Raw genomic sequence first — 18,216 nt, 5'->3', positions numbered from 1 at the left:
CCGATAATGGGTGGTCAGCTCCCAATATTATTTTCAAGTCTAAAGTACAAAGCTGACCACCCATTATCGTGCTATCAGCAACTACATGGAAGGATGACCTCAGGAATCACCTCCTGAAGTTATGACTTAAAGTCTCTGGATACTGTATATACAGGATATTTCAATTAATAGGCTGTGGGCTTATCTCACATATTTTTAAATTATTTGTTGTTTGGAAAAATAGGTTGGACTATTTGTTTGGACTTTTTTTTTTTTTTTTTGTCATATTTCAGCTAATTTTTGAATTTGGTGTTAAAATTTGGACTAAAAATACTATTTAGATTTTATGATTTCTAAATTAAACTTTGCTAATCAGCTACTTTTTTCTCAATTAGAAAGTTGTCACTGTCCTCAGTTTAGTCTAAAAACATCATTAGTGTACTTCTGAAATGAATGTAAGCCAATTTTGTTGAATTAAAAAAATAATAATAGCACAATGATTGTATGAAATGTTTGATCTTCAGTGCACTCATTTCAACATATAAAACAGCTAGCTGTAGAGGGCAGTTTGTGTCACATCTCCTCATGCTACAACCATTGTCTTATAATTATTATTTTATTTTTTAAATAAAATCTGTTTACATCCATTTCAGAAATACACTGATGATGTTTTTAGACTAAACCAAGAATGGGGAGCAACTTCTAATTGAGTAAAAAAACAGTTGATTAGGCAAAATTTAAATTTAGAAATCATAAAATACATACATACATATTCTGGTGAAATAAAATATAAATAGTAATAGTCCAATTTTCATATGAAATTCGAAAATTTTAGCAAAATTTCAATAAAAAAGGTACACTTTAAATAAGCAAGATAGACCTCGCTACCCTTGTAAATGATACACCTTGTGTGTGCGTGCGTGCGTGTATATATATGTATATTAATTTATTTATTAATTATATGGGTTAACATTTCTAATAGTGTTAATACATAAAAAGAATATTTAAAAAATATAAAAATATGCTTGCATGATGATGATGATGATGATGCCTCAATTCACTTCTAATTCTACATACAAAGAAGTTTCTGTTTCCAGAAACACTACAGTGCTAAACACATATGTGGCGCCTCTGTAGCCAGGTGGGCATAATCAAGAAGCGTAGCACATGCTTCTTGATTAGACCGGGGGTTCAAGCCCATGACTACCAAATATGGAGGATGCGGAAAGGTCAGGGAATGACCACCGCATATCCACGGAGCAATATGGCCTTAGTTGCTAATGCTCCTAAAAACCAAATAAAAACAACAACACATATGTAGAGCATATTTTTTAAAATAACTTTTAAGCATTTTTGATTTATTTCATCTTAAAAATTATTGAGGGAAAAGGGAGAAGATTCCCCTCTTAAGTCATGGTTTAATGAAACAATCAGTTTGAAAAAATCTTCATAAGCCCAAGGACTGCCAGTATTTGCAAAAAGCAAATTTTTATTTGATAATATGATAAATATAATGGCAAGTCAATGAATGTGAATCAATATTTACTTGTCAGTTGTGTAAATGGATGGTGTGTGGACTTAAAAAAGTTAGAGGACTGACTTTCTGTCATTAAGTTGTAGTGTTATAGCAACTTGTCACAAAATGTTTGGTGACTCATCTGGGCATATTAATTGAACACGAACCTCCCATTTATCTGCAGTCAGTCTGAATTAGTGCATGGTGAATAGAAGGTGCTGTATTTGTTTCATCCCATTTAAAATTAGTGATTTTACTGTGCATCAGATTTTGTTTCTAATTAGGGTAACAAAAGCCAAAAATGCTAAAGACAGCTTCAGAAAATATGCTATGTGTCATATGAAAACTTTTCAATAGTTTTGTAAACTTTTAAGATTGCCACTTCTTTGTCAAAGATGAACCTCACTCTGGCCACCCTTTAGCTTCAGAAACCAGTGATTCAATTACTAATATTTATGATCTGATCAGAAGTGATTGACATTTAACTTTATGCAGAGTTGGTATTTTATATTAGTATTAGTAATGGCCGCATGGTGCAAGAAAGCCTATGGCTTATGCTGCACCATCCAAAAAAAAAAAAAAACCCTGAATAAAACAATGATAAAAAAAAAAAAAAAAATAATAATTAATAAAAGAAAAGGAAATTAAACCTATCATCCTATACGCTTCCCAGACCCGAAGGTACTATCCAGATGACCTTTGAATTTCCCCAAACTGTCAGCCTCTACCACCCATTTAGGCAACTTATTCCAGTAATTTATAACTCGCTGGCTAAAATAAAACTTCCTGCAGTCCAATCTAAACATTTCCCGTAACTTGAATGTATGTCCCCTAGTTCTAGCATCATTTATAATCTTGAAAATTTCATCCTCATTCATTTTACTGATGCCTCTCAGAGCCTTAAACACCTCAATCAAATCTCCTCTAAGGTGTCTAGTTTCCAAACTCTGCAACCCACATATTCAAAGTCTTTCTTCATAAGGACGCCCTTTTGCCGATCTCACCAGGCGAGTTACCCGTCTTTGCACCCTTTCAAGAAGCTCGATGTCTTTCTTTAGGTGCAGTCTCCATACTTGAACATAGTATTCCAAGTGTGGTCTAACAAAAGCCTTATATAATGGGATTATCACGTCTCTATCTCTACTTGCAAAAGTTCGATAGATCATCGATAGGACACCATGGGCCTTCCTTACAACCTGTTTACAGTGCTCAAAGAATTTCATGTCTGACTGTATCGTAACACCCAAGTCCCTTTCCTCCAGTACTGGGTTTAGTTGAACTCCACCAAGTGAATAAGTTATTTTGGGATTACTGTTTTCCAGGTGTAATACCTTACACTTTGTTGGATTAAAGCAATGTTGCCATATTTCTGACCATTCCTGAAGTCTATCTAGGTCTCTCTGAAGAAGCTCAGCTTGACAGTGATCATTAACTACTCTACCAATTTTAACATCATCTGAAATTTAGACATCACGCCCTCTATCCCTTCATCGATGTCGTTTATGAAAATTAAAAACAACAGTGGTCCTAATAATGATTCTTGGGGAACCCCACTTTTTACATCAACCCAATCTGAGAAATAGCCATTTATCACAACCCTCTGCCTCCTGCCCTGAAGCCATCCTGCTATCCATCTAAGGATTTTCCCAGTGATTCCAACCTGTTCCAGCTTATAAAGCAACCGCTCATGTGGGACTGAGTCAAAAGCTTTCTGAAATCTAAATAAACAGTGTTGAAATTATTCCCTAAATCCAGCTCGTGAGTGACTCTTTCAAAATAGCGAACCAGATTTGTTAAATATGATTTTCCCTTTACAAAACCGTGCTGAGTATCCTTGAGAATTTTAATTTGATCCAAATGATCCTGAATTCCACCCTTGATCATTGCCTCCATGATTTTCCCTACCACTGAAGTTAGACTGACAGGTCGATAATTTCCAACTTCACTCTTAGAGCCACCCTTATGTATGGGAGATACATTGGCACTTTTCCAATCCAAGGGAATCTCCCCAGAGTCTAGTGATACTCGCATAACTAGCCTCAATGGTTCAATGCACTCACTTGCCGCCTCCCTTAAGATTATCGGGTATATTCCATCAACTCCAGGAGCCTTACTGGCCTGTAGGCTTGAAAGTTTTTTCATTAAATAATCTTGCGAAATTTCAATATCATTAATTACACATTTTTCAACTTCACTTCCACAATTTGCCATTGCCACAAAAGGTTTTTCATTTGTAAATATCGATGCAAAATAACTGTTGAGTTCATCTGCAACGGAAGCTGGTGTATTTAATACTTATCCCCTTTCCCTTACGTAAAGGCCCGATCTGGTTTGTCCTGCTCTTCTTGGCATTTATATATGTGAAGAATTCCTTATCCCCCCCCCATCTTTGCTCTGTTTGCTAGTGATTTCTCATAAACTGCCTTTGCCTGTCGAACCTTTTCTGTGGCTCTATTACAGATCATCTTGTAGCTGTTATAGGCTTCAGTACTTTTTATTGCTCTGTAACCTTTCCATGCCACCTTTTTCTGCTCAAGTAATGTGGCAACTTCACTATTCATCCAACTTGGAACCCTTGTCGTGGAGTATTTTTTTAATGGTATATACGCATTCAAGGCATCTGTGATTAATATTTTAAAAGCGTACCACAGTTCAATTGTATTCATTCTCAGCGCGATATCTACCCAGTTAATAGAGGCCATGTAGTACCTTAAGGCATCGTAATTTCCTTTTCTGAAATTAAAACCCATTCCTTTGCCTTTTACTTCTGCTACCTCTCTCGTCATCATCCACCGTAGAACTCCGTGATCACTTCCTGCTACTGGTTCCTCTACTCTCAGCCCTGTTATGTCATCTGATTTGATGATGATGAGGTCTAGGATATTCTTTTCTCTAGTACTTTCCCTGACATGTTGATACAAATAACAGTCATCTAGTTGATTTAAAAATTTTGTTCCCCATGTCGAGGTTCCTTCCCATTTACTCCAATCAGTTAGAGGCAAATTGAAATCACTCATAATAAGACATTGACGCTTACTTGCTCATTCCATTTGCATGTAGAGGCTTTCGTCATAATCTTCACAATCACCTGGTCTGTAGATTACTCCTACTCGCATTATATCTTTGTTTCCAACTATCTCACACCATACAGATTCTATATTAGCATGTGAAACATCTGAATCCTGGAAAGCTATCGTCGCACTCAGGCTGCTTCTGATAAGAAGCATTACCCCACCACCCCTTCTATCTACCATATCCTTTCTAAATACATTATACAAGCCATACTCAAACTCATCATCCCCAATTTCCGGGTGGCACCATGTCTCTGTAAGCCCTATTATATCCGCGTTACTTGTTTTAACCAGCAGTTTGAATCACTCATTTTATTGACGATGACACTACTAAAATTACTATATAAACAATTAAGACTTACTGTTCTTGTATATTTAACAACCCTAACACAACCCTTGAAGTTTTTTAGGCTCTTTCCCCTGGCATTAGCTACCCACTCACTTGAAACATTTCTGCCCCCAGAATATCTAGATAATATGTCTAGTTGGGGTAGCAGATAAGAACTCTTGAGGTATGTGCAAGAGTTACTTTGACCAATATTATCAGATAAACACGTGTCAGTATTACCCACATCCCCCCCCCCAACTAGCAGTTTCCCTGAACCTTTAAGGTATCCTCAATAATACGAAAAAACTTTTGCACTACATTTGTTTAAGTGTATCCTGTCTTTACAAAACAAATTCTTTCTACCTACAAGTGTTCTTTTTAACCAGAGTAGTTTGCACTTGGTTTTTATGTTTTGAGGCCCGAATCGGGTGTGCATCTCTTGGTATATTGTTGGAGTCTTGAGTCCCTGACTAGCTCCCAGATGTATTATTTTCGAGGGCAAGTACCTGTTTTTTCAGGGACTCAAATTGTTCCATCGGTGCACCAAATTGTAATTTAAGATCGGCGCACTCCTTACATCAATCACAAAGAAAAGAATCCCCAGGTGAGCTATGATTAGTCACCAGGTCGACCTTGGAAAACATTCCACAGGTTCTGCAACGGATTAAATCATGACTCACCCGTAAATCGCCATCGGCTATTTCCATGTGAGTCACAATACCCTGTGACATGTTTAAGGCAGATCTCGTAACTACCATTATAAAATTAGCCAAATATCAATGAAAATTAACTTTAAAAAATTATATCTATAATATTAATAAAATCAAACTGTTACAGGAAAACCTATAACAAAATAATCCAACAATATCTAAATAAATCAAATATTTAAAAGCACTAATCGACAGTAATCCAATCCACTTAACTGAGGAGCCTTGACGAAGCGCATCCGCTCACCTCAACTGCCAACACCACAATATGGGACATATCAGTCAATTTAACACAAGATTTGGGAATGTAGAACATTTCAGCAAAGTTTGTGCTTTTCATTTTTACTGATGATTACAGGGAGCAGTGAGTTCTCATATATCAGGATTGTTGTCAAAATGCTACTGCTGACCAAAACTTTGTTTCTTTCATTGTGGATGGATTGGCTGTGACCAGGTCACAGCCATGATTATGTTATTCAATTTACATAGTGTAACCATGGGTTTCTTCTCAACCACATCCTGTCATTTTGGACATTCAGCTGTCAGCAACACACTCAATATCAACCACTTTCTCACAAAATTTGGTGAACTTGATAAACATTCATCGATCTGGAATTATTGAGTAATTGTTGCTGAGTCCTCAGTGACAGCCATTGGTATAACCATTGCCATACATCCATCCAGTCATACATCCACAGATTGTGGATATATGGCTGTGACCTGGAAACAAAGGTCACCCCTCTCACTGGAAGACTGATCAAAAAAATCAAGATAATCTCAAATGAAGATCATCGTTACTTTATTTTTTGGCTCATAGGGCATTGTTCATTTTGAATTTGCCCTGTGATTGCACAATGCTGTTCAGAGAACATTAGCATTAGCAATAGTAGAGACATATGAGGCAAGAAAGCAAGCTTATGCAGCATCAGCCAAAAAAAAAACAAAAACTTCCACTTCCCCCTCTGTTCGTTCGAAATACCTGTCCAGCTGTGCCTTAAATTTATTTAGACTATTAACTTCCACAACAAGGGATGGAAGTCTGTTCCACCAACCAACTACCCGCTGGCTAAAGGAAATTTCCGCACATCTATCCTACATCTGTCTTTCCTCAGTTTAAATTTATGCCCTCTCAGGTGATTATTCTGAGCAAGAGGAAGAATCCCATCACCATTGAGCATGCTCAAACCATTCAAGGCTTTATACACCTCTATCAGATCACCTCGCCGGTGCTTAGTCTCCAGACACTGTAATTTGCAAAACTTAACCATTTCTTCATAAGAGCAACCCCTTGTTCCATTCACTAATCTTGGTGCCCTTCTCTGTACTCGTTCCAGCAGCTCTACATCCTTCTTGAAATGAGGCCTCCAGACCTGTATACAGTACTCAAGGTGTGGCCTAACCATTGCCTTATACAAGGGAATAATCACCTCCTTATCCCTGCTAGAAAAATTCCTGTGTATCATTGACAAGACACCATGAGCTACTCTTGCACCCGTCTGCACTGCTCAGAGAACTTCATATCTGTCTGCACAATTATCCCCAGGTCCTTTTCATTCTCTACCACTGTCAGTGTAGTACCACAGAGTTGATACGTTGCTCTGGGGTTGCTGTTTTGCATATGTAGTTTTCCATAGTTTCCATATGTGGAAAACATTGCCATTACAAATGTAATGTCAATGTTTTCCACATTGACATTACATTTGTCAATGTTAAACTTTATTTACCACCTCTCAGCCCATCTGCTCAACCTTTCCAGATCCTGTTGCAGCAGCATAGTGTCAGTAGTGTCCTTAACAACCCTGCCAACTTTTGTATCGTCTGCAGACTTGGACATTAAGCTTGATATACCATCATCAGTATTATTTATAAATACAGAAAACAATAATGGACCCAACACTGAACCCTGAGGGACTCCACTAATAATATTAGTCCACGAAGAGCAGTGTCCATTGATTACCACTCTCTGTCTTCTCCCCCTCAACCACCCCTTTATGGCGCCTCCGTAGCCAGGTTGGCAGGAGCAGCAGTGCATAGCACACACTTCTTGATTAGACCGGGGTTTGAACCCGTGACTACCAAATATGGAGGATGCGGAAAGGTCAGGGAATGACCATCGCATATCCCCGGAGCAATATGGCCTTAGTTGCTAATGCTCCTAAAATAACAAACAAAGAAACAAACCACCCCTTTATCCATAACAGCAATTTGCCTCCAATGCTACACTGCTCAAATTTGTGCAGCAGTTTTCCATGTGCAACAGTATCAAAAGCCTTTCTAAGATCCAAGTATATAATATCAAAGTTATTCCCTGCATCCAGTTCTTTTGTGACTGCATCATAGTATCCAATCAAGTTTATTCAGGCAAGACTTCCCCTTAACAAAACCATGCTGTGTCTGAGCTATAACTGAAGTCTTGTCTAAATGATCCTGCAGTGCTTCTTTAACCAGTGCCTCCATTAATTTTCCTGGAACAGAAGTTAAGCTCACAGGTCTATAATTACTTGTGTCAGCCTTTGATCCTCCTTTGTGAATTGGGGTCACATTTGCACATTTCCAGTCTATGGGTACCTCCCCTGAGTCCAAGGAAGCTCTCATAATTATGGCTAAATGTTTGCTTACTTCCTTTGCTGCCTCCTTTAATATAACTGAATAGATCCCATCCACACCAGGTGCCTTTCTTGTGTTTATCTTCAACAATTTCTCCTCCACTTTACTCTCAGTTATTACAAGATTATCTAGCTTTCTGCCAGAGTTGAATACACCTCTGGCATTCCCCTTGCTGAATAACTCCTCATGTGTGAATGTCGATGCAAAATATTCATTTAGTTTGTTACCTACCTGAGCAGGATCATCAACAGTTGAACTATCGATATCAAATGGACCAATCTGATTCATCCCCTTCCTTCTAGAGTTTACATAAGTAAAGAACTCTTTGCTGTTTTTCTTTGTATCCTTTGCCAAAGATTTCTCATAATCTGCCTTTGCCTGCCTAACCTCCTTTGTGACTTGTTACAGACTAGCTTATATCTATCATAGGCTTCTGTGTCACGTGTTAATTTATATATATCCCATGCATTTTTCTTCTCTGCCATGTGTCTCATTAGTTCATCTGACATCCATTTAGGCCTAAACCTTGTACAATATTTCTTAGTTGGTATGTAAAGCCTAGTAGCTTCCAAGATAAGTTCTTTGAATGCTTCCCATTTTGAATTTGATGTTGGTAACATCATCAGTTGGTCCCACTGTATAGAATTTAAATACTGTCTCAGACCATCGTAGTCGTCTTTACGAAAGCAATAACCCTTCCCTTTACCCCTGATGGTAGTTACTTCTTTGAGTAAATCCCACTTCAGCACACTGTGATCACTGCCACCTAGTGGTTCCTTTGTCTGCAGATTCTTAATGCATGAAGAATCACTACTGATAATCAAATCAAGAGTATTACTCCCTCTAGTTGCTTCCCGAACATGCTGATGTAGAAAAAATCATCCAATAAATCCACAAAAGCCTTGCTAGTGTGTGAGTGACCAAACCACAAATTTCAGTCAATATCTGGGAAATTAAAATTCCTCATTATAAGACTCTCTGATTTATTGGCCCCCTCTATTTCCCTACAGTTTCTTATTATACTCATCAGAGTCATTAGGCCTATAGCACACTCCTACTCTCAATTTTGATCTCCCAATGCTTATGTCACACCAAACTGACTCAACACTGCACTGTCCAGCGATGTCGACTGGCTTCACTTTCTTGGATTTTATGTGTTTCTTAAATAATAGCATAACCACTCCTCCCTTCCTATCCTGTCTATCCTTTCTGTAGACGTTGTACTCCCCAAATTCCAGTTCTGCATTCCTTATATCTGTGTGACACCACGTCTCTGATATCCCAACAATATCCGCCTTTGATGCTTTGAGCAATACCTCAAATTCATCAATTTATTTACCAAACTCCTAGCATTGGTGTTCATGCAAGTATACATGCACCTGTTCCTATTCTTCACTACCCTAACACAACTCATGTGGTTACTTGTACCGCAGTGACTCCCAGCAGTCTCTGAAATATCCTGTATATATGTCCAGAAAAGTGGGTGTCAGAGAATTGTCACTTGCATTATGCACATTTGGTGTTTTCTTTTCAAGAATTTCTTGCAGAGCAGTCCATCACTGTAGTATCCCATCTGTTATGCTCACTGGATTTATCTCCATATGATTTTTTTTCTCAAGCTTAAAGTCCCCTTTGAAAAGTCACAGATTCGCAACAGCTGAAGGAATTATTCAGAATGTGACACTCACAGCTCCACAATTCCAAAGGAAGCCTATCAGGAATGCTTCCAGAAGTTGCGGAAGCTTTTGAATCAGTGTATACAGTAATCCATCTGAATAATCAGTAACCCTCTGATTAGTTTTAGGAAGGATGTAGAGTTGCTAGAACAAGTACAAAGAAGGGCAACAAGATTGGTGAGGGGAACAAAGGGGTGCTCTTACCAAGAAAGGCTTAAGTTCTGCAAATTGCAGTGCCTGGAGAGTAGGCACCTGCCAGGTGATCTCATTGAGGTGTATAAGGCCTTGAATAGGTTGAGCAAGCTGAATGCTGATGGGATTCTTCAGACTAAGAACCTGAGGGGGCACAGTTTCAAATTGAGGAAAGATAGTTGTAGAATTGATGTGCGGAAATTTGCCCTTAGCCAGCGGATAGTTGATTGTGGAACAGGCTTCCATCTTTTGTTGTGGAAGCCTTGAGAAATAAATTTAAGGCTGAGCTGGACAGGCATTAGGAACAAATGGAGGGATGAAATGGGAGGTTTTTTTATTTTGTTTTTTTGGCTGATGCTGCATAAGCTTGCTTTCTTGCATCGTATGCCTCTGCTAATGCTAATGCTAAAAACCCACTAAATGTTAAAATAACTAATATTTTCCAACATTAGTTCAGTCTCTGATCATATTTCATAGAATTCTGTGCATGTGCACAGAGTAACAACTGGAACATTTCATACTCAACTCCATACTGTTTCAAAGGAATCAAAGATTGGTTGGTTTGAAACTGATTCTGGTTAGAAATCTTGTTGCCCTTCTTTGTAGTCTTCTGAGATTCATAGAAGAATGAATGTTTTCTGTATCTAATTGCTGTAAAACAGTAGGCGCCTCCGTAGCCAGGTGGGAAGGAGCATCAGTGCGTAGCACACGCTTCTTGATCAGACCGGGGTTCGAGCCCGTCACCACTAAATACGGAGGATGCGGAAAGGTCAAGGAATGACCACCGCATATCCCTGAGCAATATGGCCTTAGTTGCTAATGCTCCTAAAAACCAAATAACAAAATAACAGCTGTAAAACAGTGAAGCAAATTATCATTAAAGAGCCACCATGAAAGATGGTAAGTGATTTATTTATTACACTTTATAATAATTTTTGATAAACACTAATGTTGAAGAGATACGATAATGGCACATTTACTTTGTTAGAGTAGTGAATGTTTCAATTTATTTGCACATTGTCATAATTGGTGACGACTCATTATGTTGCAATTATGAACCTGAATTAGAATATCGAAATTGTCATTGGAAGTGCTTTAATTCTCCATCACCAAAGAAGGTAAGGTTTGCATTGGTTACTCAAAGTTTTGCTAATATTCTCTGACCACAAGGGAACACTTGTTGAGTTGTATGACATAGAGAGAATTTGTAAGCAATGCTTTTCTCAAATGCTGATGCATTTGTGTAAGGCCATCAAAAACAGGTATGGGACATTTCTTCATAATAATGTCAACCTCCATACAGTAATAATAACAAATGTTTGTTGAAGCACCCATTATACATTCTGGACCCATGGCTTATGACCATTCTGCTTTAAATGTAAAGCAGAATGGCCATAATTTTAATTTGAATGATGAAATCACTGATGTAGTTATCAAAATAATTCTGTAACTAGTAAAATCTTTCTGTGGACATGATATGAATAAGGTGATGACACAGTGAGTTAAAAGCATTAATAGCTTTGGAGAGTATTTTCAAATAAATATAATAGTTCTTATTACGCATCTTAGCCAATTTTTATTTGGCTTGCTCTTGTATTTGATAAAAATATGTCCCTTGTGTGCTGATCTAAATTTGATTTTAGTTTAAATTCCTCACTCATATTCTGAAGGCTTGGATAAATATAACTTAAACTTTCTTATTTCATCCTTCACACTTTTTGGAGTTTTATATTGTGTAAGACCTTGGTAAAATTAAACTTTTTTGTCCTTTCTCACCAACCTGAAATTTTTTTATCATTTACTAAACATGTCTGCAAAATAGTAATAAGTATTTCTGAGTAGATTTTTTTTTTTTTTTTATTATAGATAGTGAAACTCTTAGATGTATTTCCTCATGGTGCAAGTACAGTACTTGTCTTTGAATATATGCCTACTGATTTATCAGTTCTGTTACATGATCCAAGCTTTTCGTTATATGAAGATCAAATCAAGGCTTATCTTGTCATGCTGCTAAAAGGAGTAGAATATTGTCATGAAATAGGAATTATGCATCGGGTAGGTTTGAAGATTTAAATTGGCTTTGAATAATTAATTTTATTACAGATTCTTCAGTGACTTAATATGAAATTATTAAGTTTGCTTTCTTAAAGTTTGTAGGTTGTAGTCCTGAGGAGGTGGCTAATTTTCAAAAGATTATTGTTTCTGTTAGCTCTTGTTTTAGGATGAAATCAGTTTCTTTCCACAAGATGTAGCTACTTCTTCATAATAAAATATCTTTGAGTGGTTAATGAACAGTTATGCAAAATTACATTATTTGCAGACAACATCAACAGTTCTCATCCAAAGTATAATAACCAAACTTCTATGCCATAAAGATTTGGTTATCATACCTGCCAGCCCTTTCAGTTTCCCAGAAAGTTTCTAGATAGCATGTCTTTTAAGGTAGTGTGTGTTTGTTTTCATTTTTATTTTTTTAGGTTTTGCAGAAAATTTATTATAAGAATTGTGTGCATTTCTGCATTCACTTAAGTGATTTTAATGTCTGCATTGAAGTATAACTCCATAACCTTTACTACTATGCAGGGCCTGATTAAGATATTCACATGCACCATGCATAGCTCATTTACAGTCGCACTGAAAACACTTACCATTGCCTGTTTTTTGCGTACACTTACCATTTTGCACCTATTTTATTCAATTGTATTCCCTCTACACAAAAACATTTCCTTTTGTCAAGAAGTGCAGGCCATTCTCTGAAAAATTCCCCCAAGAGCCTTGCACAGTCCTTTTTAGGGTGGAGTTGATTGACAAGATTCAGGTCATATACTTCCTCATGCCTGTGTAATATTCCAGACACTTCCATTGAGCCTTAACTTATGGATTTTTCTCAATATCATCCCTTAACTATGAAGTAAAATATCAGATTGTCTATGTTTTAATGGCCCCGGGTGCCAAGCGTTATAGTGATCAAGCGATTCTCAGTGATTTCTAGAGCATTTTTCTCGAAGCTGCAGTTTTTGTTCAGTTAAAAAAGTTTTCTTACGTTTTCATTAAATACTAGTAAACTTAGACTTACGATCTGTAACTAAGTTTCAGAAAGGCAAATCACCTTTCTTTTTTCCATTTAAACTAATATACTAACTTTTATACCGCTTGATCACTCTAGCGGCACTGCTCCTGCCTCCTCGTGGCGGGGCCGGTAACCTGGGAGAAGAAATCCACTCTCCCGGGGCTGAAAGGAGCAAAGATGGATAACAATACGTTCCCACCTTTAGAGCCTCCGAGCTCAAAACACACCGATGATGACTTTTCCCAACCCAAGAGGTTGAAAACAAATCCTCAAGAGGAGATACCAGCATTCCTCATACTGCACTCTACATCAGACCAGCCTTTGAGTAAATTGTCCCCATTCCTTGTGCAAAAATGCTTAGAGGCTGTCGCAGGTTCACCAAAATCAGTAAGACGACTCCAGTCTGGGGATCTTCTGGTAGAGACCATGAAATCCCAGCATTCTGCAAAGTTATTAAATCTGACAACTTTTGGCGGACATCCAATAAAAGTAACTCCCCATGCCACCTTAAATTCCTCCAAGGGAGTAATTGCAGAATGGGACTTAGTAACCGTATCAGAGGAGGAAATAGTCAAAGAGCTACGAGAACAAAGAGTCATCCAAGCCAGGAGAATCATGACTCGTAAAGATGGTACTCTTGTTCCAACAAGGAGCATAATCCTCACTTTTAGCTCTCCCATCTTACCAACATCTGTCAAAGCAGGCTATCTCCATTGCCGTGTCTGACCCTACATCCCAAACCCAATCAGGTGCTATAAGTGCCAAAAATATGGACACTCTCAGACTGCATTAGAGGTGAGGCAATATGTCCTAACTGCGGATCGAAGGACCACAACCAATCCGATTGCAATGCTACCACTCCTCATTGCCCAAATTGTAAAGATAATCACCCAGCTTTCTCCAAAATATGCGAACTATGGAAGCAAGAGAAAAAAATACAGAAATATAAAGTGGAAAACAAAGTCACTTATTCAGAGGCGAGAAGAGAAATAATCAAAACGGAGCCAAAGCGTACGTATGCCACAGCTGCCAAACAGGTGCAATCAGTAAGTATCCAAACAGACGTTACAGTTCCTCCTAATACATCTATCGCGAATTGGGCACGATCCATACTCACTTCTCCCAATCAGTGTCCTTCACAACAATCAACTGAACAAGCCAGCAATACTCCAATCTCCATTCCAGCCGATGCGTCAACAATGAAACCAAAAGCTACAGAAACCCCAGTGGTGCCTCCACGGATTTCAACGGAAATGGATATTGATCAGCAGAAAAATTCAGATGATGGAATTTTAGAACTCCATGCAACTGATGAGATGGACATGACACGTCCTTTCTTTCCTAAGAAAGACAAAGTAAAAATAGAGAGGTATAAACAAGCTACAACCAAAAAACTGTCAGAAGCAAAAACAACTAACAAGATCGCATAATGGAAAGTATTCTTCAGTGGAATTGTAGAGGCTTTCGTAATGCAAAAGATGACTTGCATGATCTCGTAAACTGCTATGAACCAGCATGTATATCCCTACAAGAAACCTATTTAAATCCACAAGTGTGTCCTACCATTAAGAATTATACCATGTTCAGAAGAGATAGGAGTATCGACTCGCTGGCCCGTGGAGGCGTGGCGGTTCTTGTTAGAAATAATATGCCATCTAAACCTGTTGCTCTTCAGATTCCTTTTGAGGTAGTGGCAATGCGCGCAGAAATTGGCATGACTATCACAATAGCATCTATATATATTCCCCCAAATTCCTCAATCTCCTCAGAAAATCTAGAAAATCTAATAGACCAGCTACCACCTCCTTTCTATTTGCTCGGAGACTTCAATGCTCATCATTCGCTGTGGGGATCTCCAACAATCGACAAAAGAGGTAAACAAATAGAAAATCTTCTCGATGTGTGCCAACTTACCCTTTTGAATACTGGACAGCCTACTTATATACATTTTTCTACAGGATCCATGAGTGCAATAGACCTTTCAATCTGCTCTCCCTCCATATGTACTAATACGGAGTGGTCTGTTCTTGAAAATCCACTAAATAGTGATCATCTACCAATTCTCTGCAAGCTGCAAACACGGGTAAACTCCCCTTTGCCGGGTTGCTCCAAATGGAAATTTCGTAGGGCACACTGGAATGAATATGCCTCAGATGTTCCGAAATGCCTTCATAAGGGGACAACATTCAGTTAGATGATGAAATAATTCAACTTCAACCCATAGATTATGTCACACAACATATAACTAATCAAATATTACAAGCTGCCAACTCTACAATACCAAAGTCCTTGCCTGGGAAATGCAAACACAATAATTACTGGTGGAATCCGGATTGTACATACGCTAAACAGGAAAAAAATAGGGCTTGGAATTTGTTCCGCAAATTCCCCACAACCAGTAACCTAATTAGTTTTAAAAGAATGAAAGCTAAGTTCCGCCCAATAAGAAGGAAAGCAAAAAGAGAAGCATGGATTAGCTTTTCCTCTAGTATAAACAAGGACACAGATATAAGACTCATCTGGAAGAAAATACAAACAATTGATGGCAAATATGTCCAGTCCCCGGCTTCAATATTAAACTGGAAAGGAAAGGAGTTGTCCTCTCCGGCAGAAATTGCAAATGCCTTAGCCGAATCATTTGCCAGTATATCAGGCATATCCACCTACAACCCAATCTTTCAGAAAATTAAAAAATCATCAGAGCAGCATAAGATCAATTTCTCCACTAGAGTTTCACACCCGTACAACCAGCCATTTACATTAACAGAACTTTTAGGGGCGCTCAATAAAACTTCCAGTAGTGCTGCTGGTCCAGATGGGATCTACTACGTCATGATAAGCCAACTAAACAACAGAACAAAAAGGGCATTGTTAAAATATTACAATCGAATATTTCTAGAAAATACTTACCCAAACTCCTGGCGTCACTCAATTATACTAGCCTTTCCAAAGCCAGGAAAGGATCGCAGCTTTCCACATAATTACAGGCCGATTTCACTGACCAGCTGCTTAGGCAAAGTCTTGGAAAAAATGGTTCACAGGCGGCTAACGTGGTTCCTGGAAACTAACAACTTGCAAAATAACAATCAGTACGGGTTTCGAAAGAACTGGTCCACGTTAGATGTAATGATAAAAGCAGAAGCAAACATCCGAAATGCCTTCATAAGGGGACAACATCTGGTCATGATCAATCTTGATATTGAGAAAGCCTTTGATAACACCTGGCGATACGGTGTACAGTCGGTCCTCGTATAACACGTGTTTACATTACACGAATTCGATCATACACGATTTATAAATAGGGGAACGTTATCTTATATAACACGAACCGAATTCGCTTATACACGATTCGCCTTTGTGTTTACAAGAAATGGCAGTCGAACGCGGAATCACCCCCAACTGAACGCAACACGATAGGAATGAAGAAGATTCTGAAAATGTATTTATGTGTTTTATATAAGTGAAGGGGAAACACATTTCACCATAATAACGTAAAAACCAACACAATTCCAGCTATCGATATATTGGCAAATGCAATTAGATGGAGTTTACTACCAGTTTATAACAGATTCCACTAGCAGAAACGAAACTGGAAATTGTTTTTATTGTTTTATGGTAGTAACCCCCAGAAATGTGCTTTAGTAAAATGTGGGGTGTTAATTAATAGTGTATCTCGGCCTTTACGGTGTTGTTTATTCAGTTGCTACACGCGCGCAGCTTTGTTTATGTGTATCAAGCGTGCCTCCTCGTTTTGTAATTGTGCTTTGTTCCCTAAAAATGAGTAAAATACTTAAAAGGTGTGAAAAGGAAGCGTTCTGGCTAAGACATTGCAGATTCAGAGAAAAAAAAAAAGCAATATCGATAAACAGAGGCGGACTGGATCAAAAATTCTTAACCGGGAAAATTTATAGTGGCCTCATACTACGGTTTATGGCCAAAATCACACCGGCCTCCGGCCCACCGGGATTTCCCGGGTAAGGCTTATGACCAGTCCTCCTCTGTCGATAGAAAAAAATATATAAATAAATAAAAATAAATTTTCTGTTTATACTCCGGCACGACAACCAAGTCAGTAGAGTTTACAATAAATCGTCAATACAAATATTTATCGTATTTAGTAGTCACGGGCTTGAACCCCGGTCCACTCAAGGAACGCGTGCTATGCACTCTCGCTCCTGACCACTGGGCTACGTCAGGCCTTATATGAAATTGTGAAACGCTTTGAGCGAAATGAAAGGCCATGTGATATTGCACGTGCTATAGACCTAAATCAGGCAACGCCGAGAATTACAAAGAATGCGGAGAAAATAAAAACAACTTTCATAGCAGGAACAACTCAGCGTAATTAAAATCCATTAGATTAAGACACAAGAATTGGAAGAGATGGAACGGCTGTCATCTGTTTGGATAGAAAATCAAACAAAAAGCAAGTTTGCTTACGATAGAAGCAAAAGCATTAGCAATATTTTATTACGACTTACGTATTATAATTTATACTTACGTATTATAAAATACGTAAGTATTTTATTACGACTATTTTATTTAATATAATAATTTTTTACGAATAAAATACGTATTTTATTCGTAAAAAATACTTTTTTAGTATTAAAAAATACTAATACTTTATTATAATATTTTTATTACGTATTTTAATCGTTATAAAATGCTTACGTATTTTATAACGATTAAAATTACCCGATTATTTATTGTTTGGTAATGTTTTGGTTCCAAATGTGTGTTCAATCTTGGGTGGTCGGCACCTAACCCTACTTTTCCCATAGGGCCTGTTGTTTATATTGCACGATTTCGCATTGCACGAGGATTTCTAGGAACGCAACTATCGTGCTATACGAGGACAGACTGTACTTCAAGATCTTCATCCTTTTGGCTCGAGAGAAGGTTAGATACATGAACAATTTATCTAAATCATTTGAACAAGAGGAGGGTGTTCCTCAGGGGTCCATTCTTAGTCCGACGTTATTTTCAATAAGAATTACAAACATGACACAGGATGTACCTAATACAGTAGAATCGTATATGTTCGCTGATGACCTTGTTGTTTCTTGTCAA

General features: G+C 37.9%; 1 protein-coding gene across 4 annotated transcripts in view; it reads left to right on the top strand.

The window, feature by feature from the left end:
• The window catches only part of LOC150084912 (cyclin-dependent kinase 20-like), a 107,146-nt gene that overhangs the window by 29,050 nt on the left and 59,880 nt on the right, over nucleotides 1-18,216 (top strand). For all 4 annotated transcript variants that reach the window (XM_090375639.1, XM_090375642.1, XM_090375638.1 and 1 more), the window contains exon 4: nucleotides 11,943-12,131. In XM_090375639.1, the coding sequence (XP_090231765.1) occupies nucleotides 11,943-12,131 (189 nt within the window). The remainder of the gene's footprint in view (nucleotides 1-11,942; nucleotides 12,132-18,216) is intronic.

Source organism: Mastigoproctus giganteus, chromosome 6, assembly GCF_048544385.1.
Source record: "Mastigoproctus giganteus isolate SK-2022 chromosome 6, ASM4854438v1, whole genome shotgun sequence".
NCBI lineage: Eukaryota > Metazoa > Arthropoda > Arachnida > Uropygi > Thelyphonidae > Mastigoproctus > Mastigoproctus giganteus.
Note: the sequence above shows the minus strand (reverse complement) of the source record. Positions and strands in the feature narration are given on the sequence as shown.